This window comes from Hibiscus syriacus, unplaced genomic scaffold (assembly GCF_006381635.1).
Source record: "Hibiscus syriacus cultivar Baekdansim isolate YM2019G1 unplaced genomic scaffold, ASM638163v2 tig00112344_pilon, whole genome shotgun sequence".
Taxonomy (NCBI): Eukaryota; Viridiplantae; Streptophyta; class Magnoliopsida; order Malvales; family Malvaceae; genus Hibiscus; species Hibiscus syriacus.
The window spans coordinates 469,840-487,979 of NW_024063307.1; the positions used below are offsets into that span (position 1 = coordinate 469,840).

Below are 18,140 nucleotides of genomic sequence, written 5' to 3' on the forward strand. Positions count from 1 at the left end.
CCCGATTGGGGATTGTTGCCTTGTCGTCTTTGCCTCACCGTCCAACGTGGGTAATCTTCCAATCGCTTTATTCAATTATTTTCATCGTGTTTTTGGTTGATAATATGTTGATTTGGGTTGTTTTTGGTGTTTGGTTGCTTGTGGGATGTTAGGTCGTCGTCCCCGACCCCATCGTCATCGTCACATGTCGCCATGCACCATCGCATACGCGTGGGGCTCCTCCCTAGCTTTGGAACCTATTAGAACTGGTTAGAGTCAACTCGAATCGGGTTGAGTGAACAAGAACTGACCCAAGTCAATCCTAACCGGTTTGATTTGTTGACTTTAACTTGATCGTTGACTAGATTCATTGACTTTGACAGTTGACTTTTATTAAAAAAATATTTTTTTTTGAAAACTCTTATTTTATATTTTTTAACGTCTTAAATTTAAATCCGAAATTCATTCTGTTAAATTTTAACCTAAAAACCTCTAAATCGACCTTCGAACCTGAACTTGCATAGTTAATTTAAATAAATTGGTTAAGGAGAATTTTGGAAAGGTCAAGTATTGATTTACGACTCTGATTATGATAGGTACCTCCTGACCCTTTGATTTCTCGGCCAAACTCCTCTCTTCCGTCCGACCGCTTGAGTCATGATTACCCGTATGATTCTGCAACTTTGTTAAAAACTCTGTTAGTATGTTATTCCAATAGTAACACTGTTCTGGTTTGATTTAGGGTGGTGTACTATTGTTCGTAGTGAGACCAATGCTCCATAGATCTCTCAATCTGATTCTTTTTGCGATGTGTTCGTTGTGTGCTATATATATATATATATATATGTTTTGCTTTCTCTTTTAGTTTTGAGTGAGTGTGGAACTGTGGATACCGATTCTGAAAGTGTTATTATTAGTCTACAAACTGTAACTCGCTGTCTCTTGATTTTTTTTAACTGATTAGAGTTTATTTTTCAATCCATAATGGTAGTAATTTCTTTCTATTTTTAGAATTTTTTTCTCTGTTCATATTGATCCCTTTTTTTGACTTCGATTTAGTAAGAATTAGAGCTAGATTTTAAAGCCAAGTGCTGCGATATTCTTATATTTTATTTTTAGCGTCTAGAATTATCAATAAGCTTATTGCTGTTTTTCTTCTGTTTTTGGTCAGTAAACAAGGGGTTATATCGTCGGCAGTTCTCCCAGTAGAGTGATGCTGAGGATGTCGTTGTTGGAGCTCGTTTTACCAGTAATGTGAATGATGGTTGTTTAAATACTGTTAGAGCATCGGTTTTAGTTGTGGTTGATCATGGGGGCTGCTTGTTGTGTTGCAGCTAGAGACAAAGCTATTGTAAATGGATCAGGCAATGAGCTTTTACACAGGAATACAAGGTGTTCATCAACGTGGAGTTTTCGTTGGGATAACCGTGGGCGTGTAGCGGGTGAAGACACTTCTATAAGTTGGTTCTCGGATGCGATTAGTCGGGACGATGGATCAGAGGTCAAATATGAATCTGCAAGTGTTTCGGAGGATGGAAGTGTGTCCGAGAGTTTTCAGTCTCGGACATGGAAAGAATCTCCTACTTCAGAAGGAACTGGTGGACAATTGAGAACTCCCGATTCAGGTAATCTCCTTTGCTGCTGGTCTAAGTGTGAATCACGCTTCATTCAATGATGTTGGGGCTAATTTTGAACGTTAAACTTGTTTTCCTTCTATTACCGTACCATACAGGAGCATAGTAGCTGAAATAGATAGATAATGGCTGAAGTAGACATAGAAAAATGTTTCTGATCAAATATCAGAAAACAGACAGGCTCAAGCCGTTAGAAGCACCGGAAAGGAACAATAATGCATAACTTAGTTAAAACTGAAGCTTCTCTCTCGCTCTTTTGGAAGATATGAACCGTATATCTCATAGGTATATTAGGTTACATCTTTAGCAATCTCCTGAGAATCTTGCTTGATAAAGTAGTTGCGTGCATAACAGGATTACCATCTGGCTTGGCATGAGATTTGCTTTACTTGTCTCCTTTGCTAGTGTTATTCTCTTGCTGAAAGAAACAGGTCCTCTGTTAAAGGATGTCAGAAAGGTTCTTTTGCAGTTATTATTTCTAACGATCTTCTACATATATTATGCAGATCAATCTATTTCAAGAAATATATCTGTTGATGTGAACTTAGAGCAAGTAATGCTATTTCCTGTAGGTGCAGTTTCATGTCTGTTTCCTATTATGTGATCAAGAAATCTGGTTGTGTTTCAGGTGAGGGAGTCAATAGAATCCCCAGCATCCTCATATCTGTCTCGTCCTAAGTTATCAGATTCTTTTCCATCAGCTTCCTCCTCAGCTACTTCCCCTTTGTTATCCCAGAGTCATACGCATCGTACCGGTTCAACAACAACAAGGTCGCCTCTGGATTTAAAATCACCTAATAGGTACTCGGTTGGTGAGGAAAAGCCAAAGGTGCCTTCATGGAGTAATGAATCAACTGGTGGCTCTCGGGGTTGTTCTTCCGATGGTTGGTCTATGCATGCCTTTTCTGAACTTATGGATACATCTTGTAGGGAAAGGTGGTCTTTTGATAATTACACATGTGTTTCTCATCATGAGAAGGCAAGCACGTCCAGTGGCCGAATCTCAGCATCTTCCTCTGTTGATCTGCAAACATGTGGTGTTTGCCCAAAGCTACTATCGGAAAATTCTTTGTGGAGCATCCAGAAGGTCATTATTAGCAACGAGCTTCCTGTTGTTGCTGTTCTAACATGTGGGCATGTTTACCATGCTGAATGTTTGGAACATATGACCCCTGAAATCGACAAGTACGATCCAGCTTGCCCAATATGTGCACTGGGGTAGAAGACAACACGTAAATTATCCGAGAAAGCATTTAAAGCAGAAATGGGCTTTAAGGTTAAGAACAACAAAAGATCAAGGAACCAAGTTGTTGGCAGTGATATTGACGATGATCCTACTGTATTTAATCGTCCGTGAAAAAACGGACTCAAAGGAAAGGCCTCCAGTTCGAACATGAAAAGCTCCTGGAGCAGGTCGTTCCTGTGGAAGCACTTCTCTTTTGCATCAAAGGAAAGTAGGTCCCCTTCAGAGAATCACTATACCCAGAAAAAGGCTCTTTTCTGGACCAAATCTAGCTAGACATGAGCTCGTGTACAATTCGTTTTCTGTTCAGGCCAAGGTATTTATTCGATTTACGAATAAAACTGCCTTTCTTATAGCTCCGATGTCACGGTGATTCGTTTCTTTGCAGCCCTGTTGAATAGGGTGCCAGGGAAGGGCCATTCTGAAGAATTCTCAACACCATTATGAAGTTTCACTGACCCGATTTTCAGGTGGAACTTGCACTAGTAAAGAAGATATTGCTAATTTACAGGTGAAAAGAATAGCCATAGTACCGTAGTGATATTATTCTTAGTTTGTACAGATTGACCTGTTTCATGCTTTGGATTCATACAGGACATGATTCATGTGAATTTATGTATGGCTAATTGGTTCTGGATGTTTTTCCCGGAAAGGCATTTGTTTACTCTTCTCGTTTTGCAACTGCTCTGGGTATGATTATCCATTTCAGTCAACGTGCTTCATGGCAAAATCTTGAAGATTTTACCTGTTTAGCTAGCTGAACAAATAGGCCATGAGTCGGGCATCTATAATTTCTGAATACGTAGATCTACTTCAAAGTTTAGTTCTAAATCCACATAGTTATTGGTTGTCGATTCCGGTCTATCGAAAGACACGCTCATGGGATATAGTCATGTTAGCACCACAGTGAAAGGTAGGGTAACCCTAGACCCGGTCTAGGAGTTGCAATTGAATCAGGATAGTCTGGCTGATCATAGAAATGGTTTACAACGATCTTAGTTTAATAAATCGTCTTAAAAACATTTATTGATTGTAAAATCAAAAATAAACTCATGCCACAATTAAAAAGGATTTGTATAAATATTTAATCTCGTACAGTAAACAATCGAGACTACACATCCTATAGCCAAATTGGTTATACATCTAAATAATATTTAAAAATATAAACAAAAACAGAGTGAACTACAAAGCCCAGTGTGTCCTTGAAAAATCATGCTGAGTTTCTCAGAACCTTACCTCTCGTCATAGACAAACAAAATGAAAAACAATACCTGTTGAGAGGAACCTGAGATCTCCAAATAGGATCCAGAGCAGAAAACAGAAATCGGGATGAGGATGGGGATGATACTCTCCAAAGAGGAGCCTGAGTTAACCTCCAAGGAGAAACTCATTAGAAATCAGAAACAGGACGGAGATGTTACCCTCTGTAGAGGATCCCATGCAGAACCAGGACAAGTATATAATCCCATGCAAAATTAGGACATAGATATAATCCCATGCAAAATCAGAACAAAAATAAAATCCCATTTAAAATGATAGAAGTGTATCAATATATAGTTCAAAGGTGATGTAGTATTAATCAGAAATCAGTCAAAACTCAAACAAATTTAACCATAATAGATACATGTGTACAGATAATATCATGCAACATAACAACATATAATATTACAGGTATTAAATAGGTTAAGGAGATACATATATACCAGTTAATCTATATTGACTAAACTTTACGTTTCTCACGAATAGTACTATTAAGTCTGGAGAACAATGCGAAGACATGTGACCACCTTTAATAGAAAACTATTCAGAATCAATAAACAAGGATGAGTTTGGCACCACCGATTTTGGTTCCTTCGAGATGGTGACGGGGGAGTGCACGAAGCAAAGGTATAAAAGCTTCCTTAATTCCGTTTTTGCAAGTCCAGAACGTATAGGAAACAACTAATTAAAAGTAAAGGTATAATTACAGTGTAAGCCATTATATTTTATACTGTTTACAAAACAGACATCTAATTTTATCCCAAATTTAGTTTAGTCATTACCTTTACAAATTAGATACCAAATTTCAATTTGTCTCCAGAACTTCTGACCCGAAATTGGGTTGTGACAGGTAGCTTTAGGTATTCGGATTTTAAATATTTTAAAAGGCAACAACTGGGGGGGGGGGAATTAGATTAGATGTTTACTCATTTGAGATGGTTTTGCTTGAGAGCTTGTGTGCAAGGCCTGCTGTTAACCCACAATTACCAAGGGAGCATGTTAACTTGGCCTAATTGGGCAATGCAATGGAAGGGGGAGGACTTGGTAGGAAAGGTTATTTTTCCTCAACTTGTCGGTTCCATCAATCCGAAATCAATGAAGTTAACCAGAATCAATGAAGTTTGCCAATGCTGCCGAGAAGTGCTTGGCCGAATACAGTGTCGATAGGCCTTCGATAGGGGGATGTTTTGTGGAACTTGGAGTACGCCTTCCGGCTGCAAGAAGCATTCACCGAAGCGAAATTGGAGGACAAGAACAAGTCATCAGAGGCCAACACCACTTCCCAGCCCTCTATAGTGGTGCTATCCACCAGTCCTATCAATAACAACAGTCCGGTTCCCAATCCGGAAGACAACATGGGTCCGACTGATCAAGGGTGATCATTCCGGAACTGCAATATTAACGCAGTTCCAAAGCATGAATGGATAATTTTCAATTATACAAGGATAGCAAATGTCATTTCTGTATACATTCAACCATTGATAATTTTCATTTCACATTGATGTTAAATCTGAATGCTTGCAAAGTCAAAGACCTCTGTTAAAATCTAAGAACATGACAATTACACATCGCTGTAACACTGGTACACCACAAAAACGGAATCGACATAACAGTTAGAAACACCTAATCAAGCAAAATACTATAGATTCTGTCCCTAACATGTAACGATTACGGCCTACAAAAAGAATTACCATTTAGCTTAATGATTATAGAATCAGAGGTGAGATGATGTCCACAATCTAGGTGTAAAACCTGTTAGACCCTTTTCTTCTTGGTGAGCGATTCCCAGTCGTCGGATATAATGAGTTCGTCATCCTCGTCATCAACATCGAGCTTTTCGGGTTTCTTTTGATTTCTATTTTCATCGACCTTGGACAGTTTTCTTTTCTTCCCGGTAACAGTTTCGGTCCCCTCCGACATTTCCTGAATTTCAACATCCTTCTCTTCTGATGGAAAAGTATTGGATGTACTTTCACCATTTCCAATAGGCTTATTATTGTCCTTATAAACAGGCGCTTCTACCCATCCAGAGAGAACCATTCCATTGGGTTCTTTCTCCTCGTCGAATCCTTCCCTGAGAGCACAAAAAGCAAATTTATCAATGCGACTTCTATAGGCAAAATAGATGAGCCATTCGGATGAAGGAAAAAATGTGTAAAATTTTAAAATTTTATGGTATGGACACAATAAAAGGATTTTAAATCCAAGTTAAATACAAACCTATGCTTGATATTTATACTGCAAGAGAACTCCTGTTGAAGATCCTCTACAGTAAGAACAGTTCCACTAGTAACCGGAGAAGGCAGCTCGGATAAAGCCTGTGAAAAGAAATAAATTGCAATTATCATACTACCTTTAGTGCCAAAGTGTAAAATAGCAACACCTGCGATTTCAAGACTTGAATTCACAAGTAATTAATAACACAAAAGGCAAATAGATTCGTGTTAAAGGATTTGGTTAAAATACAAGGGAAAAGGATATTACTTTCTCAAGATTTGCAGCATAAATTGCTACCATATCCTCTTCGAGATCTTCACCAACTTCATAAAGAATACTCGTCCCTTGCATAATTACAGCAAAGTTCATGCCAAGTTTGCCTTTAACAATCTTCTCAACAAAATCCCGCAACTTAGAATGGTGAGTATTAACCTCAAGGGATAGTGGCGTCTGTTTTAGAGATATTAAATGTAAGAAAGATTCAGAACATTCACAAAAAAAAAAAAATCCAGTCAGACATCTGTTTTAGATATACCTCTGAACAAACGTAGCAAGACTTGTTAGGCTCGTAGGGTTCTACAGGCATTAGAAGCAACTTTCTTGAAGGATGTTCTAGACAATATGTCATCCTGCAAATAGATCGCATTATACTCAACTGAAATATATAATTACTTTGTATTTAGGAACCTCAAAATAATCAGAAGAAAACAAATTCAGCTACGAATTAAAGAAACTGAACTAAACCTGTAATTGTTGTTATCCTTTTTCAAAACCTTAATTGCTTCAATCACAATCAACCCAGCTACGATAGCGTTTGTTGTTGCAACAGCATGCACAATATTACCAGCAATTCCTTTAGCTTCAAAAAGACTATGTAAAGGAATCGCAAAAGAAGAAGCCCGGATATTTGCAGCAGCAGTAACAAATTCCACAGCCAATTGATCGTCTTTATCAAAGGTAAGGTTCCCTATATCCTGTCAAATGATGAAACAAATCAGTCTAACTTGGTAGGTGGAGATGATCAGTTTTTCATAAGCAAGAGGTTATCACTGACCTTTCTTCTCTTAGAGAAAAATAACCTCAAAGCTTCGAGGAAAACTCGTGTGTTTTCAGCCAGACTCCATATATCCTGAGGATTCTTCAAGCTCAGAAATGCCATGACCGAAACATCACCAGTTGCACAATCTTTTTCTGTGTTCCCATTCTCTTCAGTCATTTTCACAGGCAGGACGTCTTTACTATATATAGGTCGTGGTTTGTTCCGGTTTTTCCATGTTTCTTCATTAGATAGAGCAACTTCTATGTTATGACCAAATACGTGATCATATATTCTTCTTCCATATTGTTCGATATCTTCATCTTTTCTATATTCAAATACATCTGCTGAATGTTCAGATGAGTTTCCAGTATCATTAGAGCGCACATTCAAATCATTTTCCTGATCCTTGTCCCCAAACAACTTCGCAAAAAGCAGGTCCTTGGCCCACACGATACAATGAATAAACTACAATTTGAGCAATACAATTAGAACTTGAAGTAAAACAATTCTAGGCAACAATATACCTAAACATGAGATCATAATTCTAGCATATTGACTACTGGTTGCTCAAAGCCAATACAAAGAAGCAAATGACTCCCACCCAAAAGAAAGTCTAAAAAATGAATGATTACCTTTGATGGAGTGCTCGTAATAGTACACACAGGATAAGTCTTTGGGGCAGGTTTTGGCTGACACTCATAGCACTCTGTTTTTCCCTTCAAATGTACAGTAACCTACATACAGGATAGTTATAATCATACAATATGGTCATATTCAAAAACATTCAGAAAGGAAACTAATAACATAAAAGCAATGCAAAAGCCAAGCAAAAGAAGGCACAGCATCAAAGCATAAGTTCATATCGACTGAGAGATAGAGAGGGTTGATAAGAAAACGGAACACAAAAGTTCAAGCAATTTAAGTCAAATAACCAAAGAATATTCAAGTCAGACAAGACTTCAATGAAACTTAAACCTTCAGAACCTAAGGCGATGTTAAGGCTCAGACGTTCAGTTAATAAACCAGTATAAAGTGAAGGAGGAACAGAGACATGTAAGCGTATTGAACTAGTAATAAAGAAACACTTCAAAAGAAAATTCCTAAATTTAAATTGCTTACAACAGCTAATTTTTTAAGCATATTTCAGAGATGCATCAGTATAGTACCTATTTGATAAAGAAAATATATGGAGCCTTACAATAGCACTTGCCAAGAGAAACCTAGTTACAAGATAAGAACCACAAATATTATAGCTAAAAGACATGCAAAAACCTAGATTACCTGTCCCAAGAACCCTGTGGTCCCACTTTCAACCAATGGGACATCAGCTGCCAAGCAAAGACGATTTACATGGCGCCTTGCATCTAAGTTATCCAACCCATTCAACACAACATCAAACTCCTTAAAGAAATCAACGTTGAAGTGAGACTCCTTAACATTTGAATGGTATGGTGTAATGCTTATGTTGGGCCTGAATCTTAAAACTGCATCTCGAGCAACCTGATAAAAATATTGATGAAATACATATCATTAAGTTAAAACTACCAATTAAAGCAAACATGGGAAAAAGTTCATAAATGTACTTTGGCCTTAGACAGCCCAACATGGGATCGTCGGAACAAAAATTGTCTATTCAGGTTACTGACTTCAATAGTGTCCATGTCAATCTGCAAGCAGAAAAATATATTTGCATGAATAAATAAGTTACAAAAAAATTATGTCTATTACTTAAGCCGGTAAGTAAGTTCTACAACAAGAAGTGAAGGACAAAACATCAGTTCCAACACACACAATCAACTTGACCCCACAAGGCATAGCAAATGATATTTTTTAATGATTGTAAAAGACAAAACCCAGGTAAAACCCTTAGAATCATCATGTATATAATTGATAGCTCCCCTCTTATAGTTAACTAAACCCCAAGTTGGTTTTAAAAGATGCGCCACGGGCGCGCCTAGGATCGAGGAGCAGCCAGGCAATTAAGATGGCGCCCTCCTGGGTTGAGGCAAGGCGATTTACAAGAGGCTCTCAGAGGCATGTGCCTCGGGGCTTTAGGCACCAGACGCAGCGCCTTTCGATTTTTTTAAAATATTACTATTTTAATAAATTATTATATTTTTATATTAAAAAACCCCATCTTAAAAATAAGCTCTCACTCACTATGTTTTTTATGTTAGTTTGTGTGTTGTTAGTTGATAGTGTAGTATTGAATATTTTAATCTTTAAAGAACTATAATATTATTTATCATGTTATTTTGAGTACAAAATATAGTTTACACTTGATATATATTATATATTACAAACAGTGCACCTCGCATACGAAAGGCGCGTGCTTGCGCCTTGTGCCTAGGCTCCAGGGACCTTTTGGGCCTCAGTGCGCCTTGCGCCCTTAAAAACCAAGACCCCAACACATCAATAACATAATATCAGCACATTCTACCAACTTAGTTTATCCATAGATCTTTTGTATCATCATAACCAACCCCATTCTCAAAGAACCATAGAAGTCAAGAACTAACTATATTACCAATTAAGTCAGCCTAAGGGCAACATCATACTACAACCAACAACATTTACCGCCAGTTAAAACTTTCGGTATCTCCTTCGATTTTGACAATATGTGTTCCCAGCATGATGAGCTCTGTGCTTCTACAATTTCTGATGTCCTACAGCATGTATGACAGCACCATTGGTATCACCTTGACTCCCGCTATCACCACTACCAATTAATTGCATCAAAACCACCGGAATTATGTCAAACAGATTTTGCCAATTCTTCCAAACTAAAACATGCATCCAGAATCTCCGGTCAATTAAACCTCTAGAATCATCACCCACGGAGACAGCAGAAAATCATTTGACAACAATTTATGATGATTATCTCAGTAATTATTGTCAAATTATATGCATAGAGCGGTTTCTACATGCATCATAAACGAAACTTGAGACCCATGAAAAGTAAATAACCCCCGTGAATTCTTCTAGAACTAGTTTCTGTCGTACCGAATTCTAAAAGAAACGAAATTAGACTGTTTAAACTTTAAACCCTAGAGGTAACTACAATTAGGGATAATTTAAATCCCAAAAAAATATTTTTGAGAATCGCTTTAGTAAGTAATCAACTTACAATATGAATATCCTGAAACCCAGAAAGGGCAAGTGTCTTGAGAAGCTCACATCCAATCCCTCCAGCCCCTACCATAAGCACTCTCGCCCTCTACCATTCAAAAGAGGGGAAAAGGGGGTAAATTGTAGTTAAATAAAATGCTTAATTTTCTTTATGGGATTTTAATTTCATACCTTAATGGAGGATAACTGTTCCTCAGAAGCCATTTCGAGGGTCAAACCAGAGATTAACAAGAAGAATATGAAGGTCCCAGAAGTAAAGAATAGGAAGTGAAATTGAAATCGATTTCCCCCTTCCGTTTTATAAGAGATATTTTCGTGGGGTTTGTGAGGTTTCGAACACGGGACGTCAAACAACGATTAAAGCCATGGGGGGCTAAACGAAAGTAAAATATATAATAAAAATTACAAAAAAATAAAGGAAAAATAAATCCTTTTTTAAACTTTTTCCCCCTCTCTTTCTCGGGAGACCAAAGAGATTCTGAAAAGTGGTTGATGTGCTGCTCCGCCGCTACCGGCGCGGTTTAATTTAGCTCGAATTTCAATGGCAGATCAAGAGATCTTTGGATGTTGATATTAAGCTAGCTTCTTTAGGGTTTTATGCCTTCAATTATTAGGACTACAAGCTAGTTGAAGAACGAAGACCAAAATTAGAAAAGTCATAATTTTTAATTGCTTTTAATGTAGTCGTAATTTTTTAGGGTAAACTATATGAATGACCACCCAAAATAGGGATTCCTGTCAATATGATCACCATTTTCAATATTGAGTCAATAAGATCACTTAACTATTTAATTGGTTCCAATATAGTCATTTGCCGTTAACATTTAATGACAGTTAATAAAATTAATATAATTATATATTTAATCATCAATATTTATATATTCAATCAATTTAGTCTTAATTTTTATTTTATTTAATAAATTAACCATCCAATTAGGAGTTGATACGTGTTAACATATGACATTACACGTGTCACATCTCCTGATTGGAGGATTTTTTTATAAATTTTAATTTACATAATTAAATTTATTTTTATCAAATCAAATGATGATATGTGTCACCTCTGATTGGATAAAAAATAAATCAAAGATAATTTGATTCAATTTCATAAAAATTAACCTAATATAAAAAAGTATGAAGTTTTGGGATAGATAGAGATTGAAGAAATCATTTAGAGATTCAGGCTGAAATCAAATGCTAATATGTTAAATAAAATTTGAGGAAGGATTCAAGCTTTTTTTATTAAAAAAATTGAGGATATATAAATTATGTAAGTTTACATAAATATATTTATTTTAAGATTTAAAAATTGTATTGAAGTGATTAAAGAATTATTGTCTTTCAAGATTTTAAGTATCATGTCTACAAAATATAAACTTTTAATGTAAGTAATTGAGAGTTTTTAAACATATTCTACTAAAATAAAGGGTAAATTGTACGTTTAGTATATAATGTATCGGTTTTGGTCCGTTTTAGTACCTAAACTTTTAATTTTTTTCATAACCATACCTAAATTTTAGTACCCTTCGTCAAAAACTTTAGTTTTTGTTTCATTTCAGTATCCCTTCAGAAATTAACGTTAAATTTAAAGAAAATTGAAAGTTTAGGTACTAAAATGGACCAAAGCTGATATTTTAGGTATTAAATGCGTTAAATTTTAAATAACGAGATATTAAAATGAAATAAAAACTAAACGATATATATGATTTTAAAAAAATTAAAAGTTTAAATACTAAAATAAATCAAAACTAATAGTTTAAATACTAAATTTGTAGTTTATCATAAAATAAAATAACGCATCTAAAAAACTGCGCTATAATTGAATATCTAATTAGTTTAACAAAGCACAATCTTTTTTTTTAAGTAAACAGGTTCAAGCATCAAGAATGTCATGATATAAATGTTCAACATTGAAAATTATACAGGAGATTAATAAAAAATTAATTAGTTTAACCAAAAATAAGATTGATTAATAATATAATAGAATTAACACATTCAAACCTCCTAGAACCGGAAAGTGAAACTTGAGATATGTGATAATTAGGAAACCAGAAGGCTTTAGATCTACAACAACCCAAAATATTTTCCAGCTATTTTACTTCATGAACTATTAACATTCGATCTGTAACAGTTATTTTTCACCATGAGACTAAATTTTTAGTGCACCGTTTCAACAAGAATTTAGGGTTTTTTTTAATATAATTATTAGAAGTTGTACAAGTCTTGTTAGTGTTGATTTGTTGACGGTGATGCTGAATCGTGGAACAAAGTTAAAGGCATGGCATGTACCTCAAAAATACCCGATTGTAGTCCCAGATATGTTTCTGGTATCAGTCTCAGTAGCATTGGTATTGCTTTTCCGGAAAAATGATGCAAAACCATGGAATAGGTTTGTGTCTTTGGTGCAATTCGATCCGAGGAGAGAGTTCCGGAACGGTACGGATTTGATATGGCAAATACCCGATTCGCCTAAGGCTGTTCTTTTTCTGGCTCATGGATATGGTCTTAGAGCTGTTGATTTTTGGGAGAGGTCTATTGAACGCCCCGAATGTGTTGGTTTGCCGGAGGACAGGCTGCTCGTGCTTCATGCTCTTGCCCGTAAGTTCGCCGTCTTGACTATATCGAGTGCTGGGAAGTGCTGGACTTTTGAGAAGGAAAGGTTGGTTGTTGAAGATATTATAACATGGTGGGTTAAGAAACACAATCTTGGAAAGCTGCCTCTTGTTGCTTTGGGAGCTTCTTCGGGTGGGTTTTTCGTATCGGCTATCACTAACAATTTGAAGTTTAGTAGACGATCGCCGAAGGATTATTCGCCGAATGGACATTGCAGAGGACTATCCACCTACCCTTTTCGTGCACATGCCGAAAGATACAAGTAGAAAATGGAAAATTACTAATTTCATGGGAGTTTTGCGAAGTAAAGGGGTTGATGTTGCGGAGATAGAATGCATGGAGTTGCCTCTGTCACCGACCTTTTTGTCCGACAGAATCCGGGGTTTTGATCAGACCGTTTCTGGTAGAGGCTTTGTCGACGAGAACGGGTATATGAAGCAGGACGGACGTGTAACGCCTTGGAAAGATGCTCTCCGGGATAGTAAGATTAACTTGCTGGAAAAAGATTTGATGCATCCTGTTGACGAAGATCTAAATCTTGCGTTTGCCTATCATGAAATGACTAGTTTGCAATCCGATGAGATTTTCAAATGGTTCGAATCTCATATGAACTGAGCAGTGCGCAATTGTGCCGCATTCTCCTTTCTCTCCATCCGACTTGAATACGGACTGAAATTCACAGCCCGTAGTATCGATCCCTCGACTCAAGCTGGACCAAATCGTTTAATGTTCGAAGTTTGTCTTCAAACAACCGAAGACCTGATGAAAAAAGTTACTACCCTGACTGAAACCAAACTGCAACATCCACCATGTATTAGGAAATTTAGCTGTGTGTGGAAAATAAAACACTGAAAACTCTACTTTAAGGGGTCTGTTTGTTTCTAGTAATATAATTTATCCAAATGTAATCTCAGCTTACACATTATTGGATATGTTACATTATTTTGTTCGATTTATTAGGCCAAAATGTATGATGTTTTGTTGATAGAAGATTACTTAAAAATACATTTTACTAGACTGCCGTTGGCGAATATGCTGACATTCCAAACAATTTCTTGATATATACGATGACTATGTTTATACTGTTATATATGCAGAGGTCTAAATCTATCCGATACCTTGGCAAGCAAGATGAATGCTCAGTGGCGTCGAGAATCACGCTCTAGCTCTTCAGGTTCTTTCCATACCAGAATAATGAAGATCAATGATGTAAATCCGGGTCATGAAGGCTTTATGCTACAAAGTCGTGCAACATACGAGAGGAACCGAAACTGTTCTGCCGGGTACCGGGATTTATGTATTCGATATCTGTTGTTTCAGCTCCTACAGAAGATGTTGCAGGATTGTATATGTCATCTGCTTTCATTGCAATGAAATTCTGATGGCTTCCACCTGATATAGGTATGCTACCCTCTTCACAATGCTGCAATCCTAAAGAAAGAGAGATGCTACTTCCGCTTCCGAAACTCCCCAATGCCTTCATGTGGTAAGAAGCAGTAGCAGCTTTCGTAAACCGACCACTAGCACTATCGGAGTAAGTAATTGCATTAGTACTATCGGAATGAGTAATTGCATTTGGGAAGATATTAGAGTCATCCGCATTAGGCTTCTGGTTCGTCCTCTGACTCAGTAACCCATAATCAGTTTCAGCGTCTCCATGTGTGACATATTGGAAACTAGCTCTGGTTGTTGATCCAGCGATATCTACATCCAAGACGCAGTCGGAATTGGAATACACCAACTCTCCGGCGCTACATCTCTCCGTGGTTGATGAACTCCCGCTTTGTTGCAGATCTTCACCTCTGTCCTTGGAGGTCCTTGTATCGCCTTTTCTTGCTTTGACTGCGTTTTCAGATGAAGAAATGGAGTCCATCTCTAAATCTGCAAATTCTTCCTTGTACATCTCTTCGACCATTGGCTTCCAAAGACGTACTCTCGCATTTATAAACCAATTCGAAACCTGAGCAGATGCAAATACATCATCAAGGAAACATTGCTACGGTTCATGGATACAGTGGTAGCAAGATGATTAATATGTGATTACCTGACTTCTAGTTAAGCCCGTTTGTCTTGCTAACATGATCTTCTCGGAGTCCTTCGGGTAGCTGGAGGACAATAAAAATAGCACATAAGTACAATTGAGTTACAATGCATCAGGATATTTTCGAAAGGAGTATCGTGTTAGAACATACGGATGAAGAAAATGCTCAAACAGCCAAGCACGAAGAATCGAAACAGAGTTTTCTGGCAGCCCTCTCTGCGGCCTCCATGCATGAGGTTGCATCAAACCGAGCTGCTGAAGAGCTTTCTGTTGCCTTAGTTGCTTCTCGACATAACGCAGACGAGTAATTCCTACTCCTTTACCATTTTCTGAAGCATCCTGGTCTCCGAGACTTTTACGTGTTGCCCGAATTTGATCATTAATTGCATCTTTCAAGCATCGAAACTGTCGGGATATAGTTTGAAGCGCAACTGCAGTGTAAGGCTTAGCGGCTCCACACCCGGCTATCACATCGAATGATGACACTACGATTTGCATCTGATGATTATACTGTTTATACCTTCTACCAACCTACAGAAACAACTATTAAGCTTCAGACACAATCGATCAAACAACAAAAATAACAAAGTGATCTGGTTCTTACCTCATCCAACATGTACAACAGCTTTGTTAACTTGCTTTGTAGTTCTTGTCTTTCGGCATGCGAAAGCCCGTTTTTTTGGGCGGAGTCTTGCTGGGTTGAAGCCACATTCTTCGATTCCCCATCCTCTTTGTAACGCTTCGTCCAGTTATCTTGTGAGTTTTGGTTTTTCTCGCAATCCGGCTGCTTTACGGCCTTAGGAACATTGACAACTTCATTGAGCAACTCTTGTGCTGCCTTGACATATTTAGAATTTGGAATAGTCCTGGACATACCAGACATTCCATATGAATCTTGATTAGCTCCAGCAAAACCATGCGGCAGATAATCTGCATTTCTCGATTGCTCGTCTCTAGAAGGAAGTGACGGATTACGAATCAAGAACGAAGCGAAACCCGAATAGGGATTACGATGGGGGATAGAAGGCATTTGAATCCCAAAGGGCATCTGAGTACCAAGGCTTAGTGACAATCCTTGACCTTGCAAGTTTAGACCATTGTGAAGGATGTTAGCAGTACCAACCATTGGATGCATAGAAAGCATTTCATTCCTACCATCCCTCCAAGCACCGAAATCATGTTCCGCGAATCGTGATCCGTCGAGGCTCGACAAGATTTCTTGCTGCTGCGAAGTCAAATCCGAAGCTTCCACAGCCTGAATCTCAATGCAATTACTCGGCTGCAGCTGAGGATTCACAGCAAATGAACTGGAATTCATATGCATCATCATGGTACCAGGAAGAACTGGTGCCTCTGCATATGAACCAGGCGATGATTCTCGCATATACATCATCGGAGCGGCATCGCTTTGGTTATCCGAACCGGTGTAATAAGTAGACATTTCAACTCAGATTACATAGTAAACTGAAAACAGGCAGTTGAAATTACTTCCACTAGAAACAATATTCATACATCCATATATCCATACATGAAAGATAAAGTCAAAAACTATATATACATCGCATATGAATAAAAAAATACCTTGGAACCAGCAACATTTGTGGGGAACATGAATTGTCAAAGACACCAGCAGATCCGACGATGATAACAAAATCCTTACGAAATCAAACACTTTTAGATCCCAATAACCCAGTACAACAACAACAACCTAAGCTCCAAACATTTCACTTTTTCGTCGAAACTTTTGTAGATACACCAGTAAAAATATAGAATAAAACAAACCCAGACCTTAGAAAATCATGGTAATGACTTCTTTTCAATCTGCAGTTTGATACTTCAGATAAAATGTAACCATGATGATAATTCAAACACAAAAAGGTTAGAGAGAGAAGGAGAGAGGAATGAATGAAATTATATCTCCTTTTTTTGGCTACTTTTTCACTAATCATATATATATATATATATATATATATATATGGTTTCCTCTTTTATGATATCAACTAGGAAGAAAAAGAAAAGTCCGTTTCTGGTTTTTCCGAAGTTCTTGCTCCATAACCTAAGCAGAGCTGTGTCGAGGGTTCGATCTTCGGACAACCCTTTTCTCGGCTGCTCGACTCGATTTGACTCGACTCGACTTGGCCTACCTCTTTCTCTCTTTGCTTATTCTTTCGAATTATCCGGCAGCAGCTTTGTTTCTTTGTTGTTGTTGAGGATATACGTTTGGTTAATGAGTTTCTATCTCTAACAACTAGTTGGTGGACCTAAAAGCTTCTTGCCTTTGAACCTTCACTTTCATTTCTCTCTCAATCCACTTTGTTATCTCTTTCACCATGGAAGAAGCTGCTCCCCCACCCCCCTCTCTCTCTCTCTCTGGAATTTTTGGCCTTTACTTGCTGCAATGTCCACCATATAAGATTATAACCTATATTCTTTTCTGTTATTTTTATTTTATTCAACTACTACAAGTTTTATATTATTATTATTGTTATAAAAGAGAAAATATTTTTTGCAAGTTATTTATTGGTCTTATTATATATTTTGCCCTTATATTTTACGAAAAATGAAAACATGGTCCTTTTATTTTAATTTATCAGAATTTGATCTATGCACTTCACAAAAATTAAGAAGTTGTCTATTTGGATGACACTTTTAGACCTCACCAGTAGACCACCAACCCGAAAATAGGCATTTTGACTATTTATATATAATAAATTAATAGAACCAATGCTTTATGTGTTTACCAACAAGGGGATTAACTTGTTAATTTTCATAAACTACAAGAACTGAATTCAGACAAATTAAAACATAGGGATTAAAATCATGATTAGATATGTTTTATTTGAATTTTTTGCTTTTAGGTCTAAATGCATCTCAGTCATCGTACTCTTTGAATTTTTTAAATTTAGTACTCTTCTGCATTAAATTTTATAATTTTTTTCATTGATACAAACATATTAATTGTATTTAATACCCGTAAAATATGCA

The 18,140-nt window shown here is 37.0% G+C and overlaps 3 protein-coding genes and 1 pseudogene across 5 annotated transcripts; 2 read left to right on the top strand and 2 right to left on the bottom strand.

The window, feature by feature from the left end:
• The first annotated feature begins 216 nt into the window (after window positions 1-216).
• LOC120178107 lies at window positions 217-3,328 on the top strand (annotated as a pseudogene).
• Window positions 3,329-5,657: 2,329 nt separating this feature from the next.
• On the bottom strand, window positions 5,658-11,055 carry LOC120178105 (SUMO-activating enzyme subunit 2-like). Of its 2 annotated transcripts, XM_039184050.1 has the most exons (11): window positions 10,673-11,055; window positions 10,500-10,589; window positions 8,956-9,039; window positions 8,654-8,872; window positions 8,005-8,106; window positions 7,388-7,837; window positions 7,078-7,307; window positions 6,869-6,962; window positions 6,601-6,783; window positions 6,337-6,434; window positions 5,658-6,190 (listed from the first exon to the last, which is right to left on the bottom strand). In XM_039184050.1, the coding sequence occupies exons 1-11, from the start codon at window positions 10,703-10,705 to the stop codon at window positions 5,872-5,874; spliced, it is 1,902 nt and encodes a 633-aa protein (XP_039039981.1). In that variant the 5' UTR covers window positions 10,706-11,055; the 3' UTR covers window positions 5,658-5,871. The 2 variants fall into 2 exon arrangements, with proteins under 2 accessions (XP_039039981.1, XP_039039982.1); XM_039184051.1 differs by lacking the exons at window positions 10,500-10,589; window positions 10,673-11,055 and adding an exon at window positions 9,950-9,968 and having other exon boundaries at window positions 5,659-6,190.
• A 1,486-nt stretch (window positions 11,056-12,541) lies between these two features.
• On the top strand, window positions 12,542-13,730 carry LOC120178108. Its single transcript, XM_039184052.1, is given in 4 exon segments — window positions 12,542-12,590; window positions 12,748-13,288; window positions 13,291-13,311; window positions 13,314-13,730. Coding segments are annotated over 3 exon segments (975 nt in total). The 5' UTR covers window positions 12,542-12,590; window positions 12,748-12,750; the 3' UTR covers window position 13,730.
• Window positions 13,731-14,113: 383 nt separating this feature from the next.
• Window positions 14,114-17,521, bottom strand: LOC120178104 (BEL1-like homeodomain protein 6). Of its 2 annotated transcripts, XM_039184049.1 has the most exons (6): window positions 16,737-17,520; window positions 15,945-16,619; window positions 15,760-15,914; window positions 15,307-15,686; window positions 15,159-15,219; window positions 14,115-15,074 (listed from the first exon to the last, which is right to left on the bottom strand). In XM_039184049.1, the coding sequence occupies exons 2-6, from the start codon at window positions 16,594-16,596 to the stop codon at window positions 14,346-14,348; spliced, it is 1,977 nt and encodes a 658-aa protein (XP_039039980.1). In that variant the 5' UTR covers window positions 16,597-16,619; window positions 16,737-17,520; the 3' UTR covers window positions 14,115-14,345. The 2 variants fall into 2 exon arrangements, with proteins under 2 accessions (XP_039039979.1, XP_039039980.1); XM_039184048.1 differs by having other exon boundaries at window positions 14,114-15,074; window positions 15,760-16,619; window positions 16,737-17,521.
• Between the last annotated feature and the right edge of the window lie 619 nt (window positions 17,522-18,140).

Excerpts from the sequence above, each read along its gene's own strand:
- LOC120178104 (XM_039184048.1), bottom strand. The coding sequence starts at position 16,596 with ATGTCTACTTATTACACCGGTTCGGATAACCAAAGCGATGCCGCTCCG. Across the intron at positions 15,687-15,759 it reads TGTTGTACATGTTGGATGAG|GTTGGTAGAAGGTATAAACA; the intron begins GTAAGAACCAGA and ends TTGTTTCTGTAG. Across the intron at positions 15,220-15,306 it reads TTTGAGCATTTTCTTCATCC|CTACCCGAAGGACTCCGAGA; the intron begins GTATGTTCTAAC and ends ATTGTCCTCCAG.
- LOC120178105 (XM_039184050.1), bottom strand. The coding sequence starts at position 10,705 with ATGGCTTCTGAGGAACAGTTATCCTCCATTAAG. Across the intron at positions 9,040-10,499 it reads GGTTTCAGGATATTCATATT|ATTGACATGGACACTATTGA; the intron begins GTAAGTTGATTA and ends TTCTGCTTGCAG. Across the intron at positions 7,838-8,004 it reads TTACGAGCACTCCATCAAAG|TTTATTCATTGTATCGTGTG; the intron begins GTAATCATTCAT and ends CTCAAATTGTAG.